Consider the following 9,055-nt stretch of genomic DNA (forward strand, 5'->3'; position numbering starts at 1 on the left):
GTGTTATTTCATAGTTTTGATGTTTTCACTATTATTCTGCAATGTAGAAAGTAGTAAAAATAAAGAAAAACCGTTGAATGAGTAGGTGTGTCTAAACTTTTGACTGGTGGTGTATGTTATATTTATTACAAAGTACAAGTGTATAGAAAGACGAGTGTATACAAAGACAATTCCATATATGTGGATTTAAAGAAATGTTCTACATATTTGTGAATACATTTATTTCATATCAATGGGCAAGTCCAAATGTTTTATCTATCCATCACGGCAGAGACAGTCAGAAAAGCCTTGTTTTCTTTATTCAGTCTGGTGATGGTAGATCTTGCATTACCACAATTGCCTGTAAAGAAGAAAGAACAGAGTTTATCTTAGGCATTTCTGCATGAGATAGACACACAAAAAAGGCATTATATACACTGTACTGTATATAAACATACACTGTAATAACATTAGTTGCAGATAAGATTATGTCTGGTTCTGTAGGGCACTTATAAACCAAAATGTATTTGATTAATTGTACTGGCATACTGACCACAGTCTACAAGCCTCAGGTCACAATACATATAGCTACGTTTTTAAAGTTTGTCACAGTACTTTACCTGTGTCTTGCTGGAACGCAGGGCAACCCTGGCAAATGATGTCATCACAATTAGGAGCACCATGCCTACTAAGCTCTGGTACATAAATACAGCCTCAAGGCTGATCAACTGGTACTGTGATGATGAGAGAGAGCAGAGAATGAAAGGTATCTTTATTTAGACAGAATGAGAAAGGTTACAGACGTTTTAAAGATGTGTTATAAGATGTTTATCCTTTCTTTATTACATTTTAAAAGAGATTGTGACGAAGCAAATTCCTAAGCTCTAATAATAATTGATCCAGATAACAGTGATCCGGAATCACAACAACAGCAACAAAACATACCATATGTTGTTTACGCCAGGGGACTACAACTCTGCCAGATTCTGTGGCGTTGTAGTCATAGTGGTAATGATCATAGTAGTCATGTGATTGCCGAATGTGCAGGATGCCTTTAAGGAATTCAAAGAAAGCCACTGTGACCCCCAACATAGAGATGATACTAAGGGCCAGGCTTGCTGTCACCTACAGGGTGAGAACAAATAAAGTGGTGAAAGAACTGCAACCACTTTGTGACAACGCCTCTTTCAAGGCACTTTAACATGAGGTGAGCCGAAAATTTAAAAGGCATTTATTTGCTTGACATTTCCAGACTGAAGTACAGAGTGACAATCACATTGTGATGAACTGTTGTCAGGGTCTGGGAACAGTCCTAAAGAATAACCATCTTGAAAATTGCCACTATTTACCTTTTGCACAGTGGTTTTTACTATGACTAATAAGAAAAAGAGAATGGGATGAGGAACTGTGGTCTGACATTCATTTACGTTTTGTTTTGGTAAAAGTTACTAAATTCAAAAGGCACTCGCACATCTGAGCAATCTTTTTTGCAGGTGCATGGTAACAGTTGAACAAGACGAAGGAAAAAGGAAACCGCACACTGCTCTTGATAGTATCACGGATCTTTAATAAGCTTACGTATCGGCCTCACGGCCTTCGGCAAAGCTTTTGTGAGTTTAAATTTTTTTTGCACCCTTATGTAGACCTAGTCCCACCCACATCCGTTCCACGCATCGAAAGGGGTTGGAGGCGAAGGAAAAACAAATAAGTGCTACCAAATATAACAATATGCATTTCATAAATATTCAAATAAAGTGTGTAATAAGACATATTAAACACGTCTGTAAAACCACAATGAGGACATAGACCTACAGAGCAAGTTTTCATTCATCATTGGGTACATCGTACAAAAAACAGAGTAATCTTAAATAGGGGCATAATTCATGTTCAAATTCACAACATAACATACGTAGGCATTTCATCATTAAGTCCTTTAGGAAATAATGTCTGGAGGGTGATTTGAACATGAATTATGCCCCTATTTAAGATTACTCTGTTGTTTTTTGTACGATGTACCCAATGATGAATGAAAACTTGCTCGGTAGGTCTATGTCCTCATTGTGGTTTTACAGACGTGTTTAATATTTCTTATTACACACTTTATTTGAATATTTATGAAATGCATATTGTTATATTTGGTAGCACTTATTTGTTTTTCCTTCGCCTCCAACCCCTTTCGATGCATGGTACGGATGTGGGTGGGGCTAGGTCTACATAAGGGTGCTAATTTAAAAAAAACTCACAAAAGCTCTGACGAAGGCCGTGAGGCCGATTACGTAAAGCTTATTAAAGATCAGTGATACTATCAAGAGCAGTGTGAGGTTTCCTTTTTCCTTAATCTGATAAAAGTTACTGAAAAGAGATCTCTCTGTGGAATGCACACATGAACACTCACTATACACTTGTGTACAAAACATTACAAACACCTGCTCTTTCCATGACATAGGTGACTAGGTGAATCCAGGTGAAAGCGATTATCCGTTATTGATGTCACCTGTTAATTCCACTTCAATCAGTGTAGATGAAGGGGAGGAGAGAGGTTCAAGAAATATTTTTAATCCTTGAGACAATTGAGACATGGATTGTGTATGTGTGCCATTCAGAGGGTGAATGGGTAAGACAAATTATTTAAGTGCCTTTGAACGGGGTATGGTTGTAGGTATCGGACACACCAGTTTGAGTGTGTCAAGAACTGCAAAGCTGCTGTTTTTTTTTAACGCTCAACAGTTTCCCGTGTGTATCAAGAATGGTCAACCAACCAAAGGACATCCAGCAAACTTTACACAACTGTTAGAAGCATTGGATTCAACTTGGGCCAGCATCCCTGTGGAACGCTTTCAACACCTTGTAGAGTCCATGCTCTGGTGAAATGAGGCTGTTCTGAGGGCAAAAGGGAGTGCAACTCAATATTAGGAAGGTGTTCCTAATGTTTTCTACATTATATTTTTTATATATTGAATATCGTTTGCCATAGTTATGAACAGTAATGTGCCATGACTAATCGTTCATAATGCCTTTGCGCAGAATTCCAATTCATGGGACTCACCAGTTGTTTTGAAGGATTCTTCTCTGTGAGCACATATAACAACCCAGAGATGATGAACTGTCACAAAGCAGAGGGAGGGGGTTTATAAGCTCAACAACAAGCAACAAGGTCTGAAAGATATCATTGAATGGAACATTAAGAAATAAGGGTTTTTAGGACTGAAAGGTATGTCATGTTAAGACATTTGGATTGTCAGTATCATAGATTTATATAGACACACGCAAGAAAGGCGTACCAGGATTCCTAGCCAAAAAGGGGTGAAAGTCTCAGCAGAGGACATCAGTGTATCCAGCCTCATGGGAATCCCCAAGATGAAGAGTGATGATCCCATGAACATCATTACAATCTAACCAACCAGGAACATAGAATAAATAGCAGCATTACAATCTAACCAACCAGGGACATAGAATAAAGACACCGAAATAATCATATGTTTACACAAAAATGAAGAGTATCTGTATCTGGTAAAATAATGTTTTCATTATGATTACTGTCGTGACATATGTTACCTATAACCATGCTATTACCACTTTATTTTGTGCTGTAATCTAAAGTGCTAACACTAAATTAATGAATGATAAATACAAACATTTTACACAAAATAAAATGTTCACAGCAGTGACTCCTTGGAATATTTGGCAACAATGAATACATCAGTTGTTTGTTTTCCAGTCTCACCCCAGTACTCTTTGGCTCGCCTCTGATGAAGCGGTGCAGTGGTTTACTTCCTCCCACCATAGTGGTATGTGGCCCTCTTTCTCCCCCTGCTGGACTGATGTCGGACGCCATGCTCATCGACATGATCATCTGTTGAAGGATAGTGACCAAACTGTAGGCATAACAACATTGATAATACCATGACAGAGAACCAGAAGAGGGCCTTAAAAAGACAGCAAGATCAGCTGTGATGAAAATAAATGAACATTAACCTGTTTGGTTTTAATTACTCTATAAACTATGTGGGAACAGTGTTAGAACAGTTGCAAAGCAAACCTAAAGCAGCCAGAATTGAAAATGCTTTTGTAAAGGCCCAGGCCCCAATCATAAGGGTGTAGATCTGGGTGAAAGTTCAAAATGACATGATATTCATAACACAAAAAGATCTTAGCAACAAATGAACCATCTGAAAACAACGCCAGAACTCATCTTGCCTACATGTGACAACCATCATAAGTCATAAACTGATACGCTGATTGTAAGGTGTAGCCAGCCAGATGCTATATGCCTCATCAAAACAAGATAGCCTAAGCTTTTAGTGTTTTGAAAACATATATAATAAGGTTGAGATTGAATACTAGGTCTGAACCTATAACTCAAAACGAACTAATGTCAGATAATATAATGTGTTGTATTCGTCTGAAGAGAACTGCAATATTCATCAAACAGTTCAACATCAACAAAAAAACATCACTGAAATTGCACAGAGAACCATAGAACCTATGACATAGATAATATGATCACTTTCAAATGAAATTTGATTACTGTCTGTGACATATGTAAACATTCTAATCTAAGTTTTGTTAATAAGAGAACCTAACCTGTTTGTTACAAATTCACAAATAATTGAACTGTAGCATATTTAACAGATAGATACTCTGCATGTATAGCATAGAAAGTAGTGAAATAGTTACAGACCTGGCTTGCCTGAAACAAAACTGCGTAGATTAACTAATATTACACAACTGGAGAGAGATATTTACATGAGGGAGACGGGTGGGTGTGGGGATGGTTGGGCGGGAGTATGATAGGGCCACAGAAACGTGCTTACAATGGAATCTGTCCCTAAACATTTAAAGAAAATGAACACTTTTGAGCGAGGTAGAAAGAAAAGACAGAGCAGAGTAGGACGTTGCCATCGTGCACTACAGGTTTATTTTGTTTATTCATGTTGAATGACCGTCAGTTGAATTTCGAAGAAAAGACATCGCTGGTTTTGTTCTGCGACCCCAGCTGCTTTCCGACATGAGAGATGAAGAGAGAGCATGGAGAAGAGTACTGGGGGATGGGACATGCGTTAGGGGCTTAACAGAAAGCAGAGGGAGTGGGAGGGAGAGAGAAAAAAAGTTTTACACAATGTCTACTTTCATTTGGCTGTGGGTGAGATTGCTAAAGTGTTTCGTAAGGAAGAGGGAGAAGAATGAGATGAGATGGATCATAAAGGGTATAAAGGAATGGTTTGAAGCAATATCTGGGTGTAACATCCTACACATTCAGGATTCAGAAAATATTCCATGCAGAGATGCTTTCTGAGCTAGTGAATAAGGGAAGAAATTGAGACATAAAAGGATCAAGATAAAATTGTAGCTTACCAAACTGTTGAGTTGATCAGTTGACTAAATCAAGAGGTAATCGTTCTGAACTTTCCAACAAATGTTCACTTTTAGGTTTTCCTGATCACTGAACTCAACTTATATGTTTCTGGCCGTCGAAAACAAGCCTTTTTAGCAATGTATAACATTCCCCAAATTTTATGAGACCATTCCCCCCCCCCGCCCACTTCCAGTCCCCCCCTCACTTCCAGCCCCCCCCCCCCCCCTCCCCCATCTTCCCCAACACAGCTGTGGAGGAAATCATTCTCTTCGCCCAACCTAGCCTAAACTCCCTCCCTCGCTCTCTCTCTCCACACGCATGCACATGAACGCACGCAGTAAGAGCTGACTCAAATGTTTGTTTACTCTGTGCCTGTGTAGGTTTATTGATTATGGAATAAACAGAAATATCAGGTAACCATGCAACCGCCAACCGACATATCCAATTCAATTATATTAATTTGCCAATCTATGGCATTTAAAACAGTTGAGTATATGAGTTATGGCCAATAGGGCAAATGATGACCAATACTGCCTACAAACCTAAGGATAGGCTTGGTCTAGTAAACCTTATGTAACGTTATTTCGTGACACTGAACAGGAACATAATACACTTGACCTTTTATTTGGGGTTATTCACATGGTGATTCACATGCAGTGTCACCTTCGGGTTGGGTTGTCTCGGTGGTTATGTAATAGCGTGTCATTTCAAAGTTCAAGTTGAATAGATGGCTGTGATTTACAGTAATAGTATAATTTAGAAATGGTGTATCAGCCGTGGAGCATGACAGACATAATAATGCTCTTTCTAATTCTGCTGAGTGGACAACAGGGACATTTAGGCTTCTATGCCAAAGTGACTAATGATCTGTGATACTGTATAAAGGTCATGAAGTGCGTCACTGTATACTGAGCCAAAATTTTGTCAAGGGGGGATATTTTTCTCCCACCTTAATTTTCACTTCCTTATGAATCCAAAGTCCGACCTACATTCGTACATTCGGAGGGAAAAAAATTGAAGAATTGATTAATGATTAGATTGATTAGACACATGAACAAGGAAATAAACTCTCTGAACACTGTCTTAAACCGTTGGAGTTACTAAGGTCCTCATCCATTTCAGATTTATGGATCTTATTTTTTGTAGACATACTGTAGTACAAATGAAGGGTCTTTGTATACTGAGGGAGTTTTTGAACACATTCATCATTTGTAATCCAAAAGCATTCTTAAAGTGGTCCTCAAAGCAAAATCACATCTCAAGGTGTTTAAGTTTGAGTGTGGTGGGTATTTATCTATGAGGTCCTTCATCATACTATGACCTTGCATTGAATACCTGCTCATTTATGTTCTGTAATGAGAGAACCAGAATATCAAGTAAATTCTGAAAGCATTGTTGCTATGTAACTCATCTAGGTGACGAAATTGCCCCACTGAAGACATGTAAATGTTTAAGGTGGTTAAGGTGGTCATTTCTGTGAGAGACAATAAAGATGTTAAAGTGATACGTTGTAAGATATGCATGACTGGCTGCAGGGAGGTCAGGCGCAGGAGAGCAGAACTGGGTAATAACTGGAGCAGTTTAATAAGCAAAACCAACGGCACCCAGAACAACAAAATATGGGTACAAAATAACCCGTCGCGAACCAGTCAGAAGTGCACAAACACTTTACAACAAACAATTCCACACACAGACATGGGGGGAACAGAGGGTTATATACACAAGAAGGAATGAGGGAATGTTAACCAGGTGTGTGGGAAAACAAGACAAAACAAATGGAAAATGAGAGGTGGATCGGCAATGGCTAGAAGACCGGTGACGTCGACCGCCGAACGCCACCCGAACAAGGAGAGGAACCGACTTCGGCGGAAGTCGTGACATACGTATTGTGGATGATCCTTGTACCTCTTTATGGGTGAACGGACAGTAAAAGAGGGAGGGGCTGAGGCATCTCAAATTGTGTTAGCTGATTACCGTAATTTCTGGACTATTAAGCGCACCTGAATATAAGCCGCACCCACTGAATTTAAAGAAAATATGTATTTTGTACATAAATAAGCCGCACATGTTTATAAGCCGCAGGTGCCTACCGGTACATTGAAACAAATGAACTTTACACAGCCTTTAAACGAAACACGGCTTGTAACAAAAATAAATAGGCTTTAACGAAACACGGCTTGTAACAAAAAAATAAATAATTGCAGTAAACAGTAGCCTACCAAGAAAGTCATTGGTCACTATCTTCCTCCTGTGCACTGAAACCACTGAAGTCATCTCCTTCGGTGTCGGAGTTGAATAGCCTCAGAATTGCTTCATCCGATGTTGGATCGTTTTCATTGTCGCTCTCGTCACTTTCATCCGGAGGCAAATTCCCCGCTGAGCTCATGCTGCCCTCTTCAACACGCAGCAGTCCAGCCTTTCGAAACCCGTTGATGATAGTGGATTTTTTGACAATGCTCCACGCTGTCAGGACCCACTGGCAGACTTGACCATAAGTTGCTCTTCGCATGCGGCCCGTTTTAGTGAAGGATTTCTCCCCACTTGTCATCCAAGCCTCCCACTGAACACGGAGCGCCACCTTAAATGCACGATTTACACTGATGTCGAGTGGCCGCAAATAATTTGTTGTGCCTCCAGGATTAACAGCTGGAATTGAGTTTGTCCTCTTGATGGCTTCTTTCACAGAATCTGTTATGTGGGCCCTCATGCTGTCCAACACGAGCAATGCCTTGTTCTTGTGAAAGAATCCTCCCGGTCGCTTGCCGTAACACTCCGTATGCCATTCATGCATTAGGCCTTCCGTCATCCATCCTTTCTTGTTGACTTTCACAACAATTCCTCCCGGGAATTTTTCTTTTGGCATCGTCATGCGTTTGAAAATCAACATCGGTGGAAGCTTTTCTCCCGATGCCGTGCAGCTCAGAACACAGGTGAAGTGCGTTTTTTCATGCCCAGTTGTTTTCAGCGTGACGGATGATTCGCCTTTCCTGTTGACAGTCCGAGTGAGAGGCAGGTCAAACGTCAGAGGAACCTCATCCATATTTATGATGTCGTGCGGGCCGATGGAATGCTCCGCTATCTTTGCATCAGTGAATTTGCGGAAGTTTTAAACTTTTTCCTCGTAGTCGGGAGGGAGCTGCTGACACAGACTCGTCCGTACCCTGATGGACAGGCCTTTACGTCTCATAAATCTTAGACACCACGATGGTCCACCTCTAAAATCCTCAAACTTCATTGCGGTGGCGATTGTTTTGGCTTTCAGTCGGATCTGCACAGTTGAAACACCTCGGCCGTCTGCTCTCTGTGTGTTGACCCAGTCTTCAAGCTCATTTTCTAGTTCGGGCCATCTGCTTTTCTTCCCTCTGAAAGGTTTTGTTGTCTTTTTGCACTGAGTCAGTTCCTCACGCTGCTGTTTCCAACGTCTTATCATCGACTCATTAAGGCCAAGCTCCCGTGCAGCAGCTCTATTTCCTTTTCCAACAGCCAGACCTTCAACTTGAAAGCTGCATCATATGCATTTCTCCGTGTCTTTGCCATGATGAGGGTGACAAAATGACTACCCTAATCAGAATGATGGGAAGTTTGAGCGCGCTCGATTTACGTCACATTATGTGACGGTGCTCAGTTTTTTGGCGGCATGAATCTTGTGAAAGCGGGAAAAATCCATAAATTAGCCGCGTCATTGTATAAGCCGCGAGGTTCAAAGCGTGGGAAAAAGTA

General features: G+C 40.4%; 1 protein-coding gene across 3 annotated transcripts; it reads right to left on the reverse strand.

Annotated features, from left to right (window-relative positions):
- Positions 1 to 104: 104 nt before the first annotated feature.
- On the reverse strand, positions 105 to 5,521 carry LOC139580419 (B-lymphocyte antigen CD20-like). Of its 3 annotated transcripts, none has more exons than XM_071409075.1 (7): positions 5,335 to 5,521; positions 3,704 to 3,832; positions 3,261 to 3,371; positions 3,026 to 3,082; positions 925 to 1,104; positions 600 to 713; positions 105 to 340 (listed from the first exon to the last, which is right to left on the reverse strand). In XM_071409075.1, exons 2-7 carry the CDS (start codon positions 3,830 to 3,832, stop codon positions 302 to 304), a joined length of 630 nt encoding a protein of 209 aa, XP_071265176.1. In that variant the 5' UTR covers positions 5,335 to 5,521; the 3' UTR covers positions 105 to 301. The 3 variants fall into 3 exon arrangements, with proteins under 3 accessions (XP_071265176.1, XP_071265177.1, XP_071265175.1); XM_071409076.1 differs by having other exon boundaries at positions 3,704 to 3,854; positions 5,335 to 5,503; XM_071409074.1 differs by lacking the exon at positions 5,335 to 5,521 and adding an exon at positions 4,661 to 4,779.
- Between the last annotated feature and the right edge of the window lie 3,534 nt (positions 5,522 to 9,055).

The sequence above is a fragment of the Salvelinus alpinus genome, chromosome 7, assembly GCF_045679555.1.
Source record: "Salvelinus alpinus chromosome 7, SLU_Salpinus.1, whole genome shotgun sequence".
In the NCBI taxonomy this organism is placed as follows: Eukaryota; Metazoa; Chordata; class Actinopteri; order Salmoniformes; family Salmonidae; genus Salvelinus; species Salvelinus alpinus.

Coding starts and splice junctions, on each gene's coding strand:
- LOC139580419 (XM_071409075.1), bottom strand. CDS start 3,832: ATGATCATGTCGATGAGCATGGCGTCCGACATCAGTCCAGCAGGGGGA. Junction 3,372..3,703: donor GCGAGCCAAAGAGTACTGGG/GTGAGACTGGAA, acceptor CTGGTTGGTTAG/ATTGTAATGATGTTCATGGG. Junction 714..924: donor CCTGGCGTAAACAACATATG/GTATGTTTTGTT, acceptor TCATCATCACAG/TACCAGTTGATCAGCCTTGA.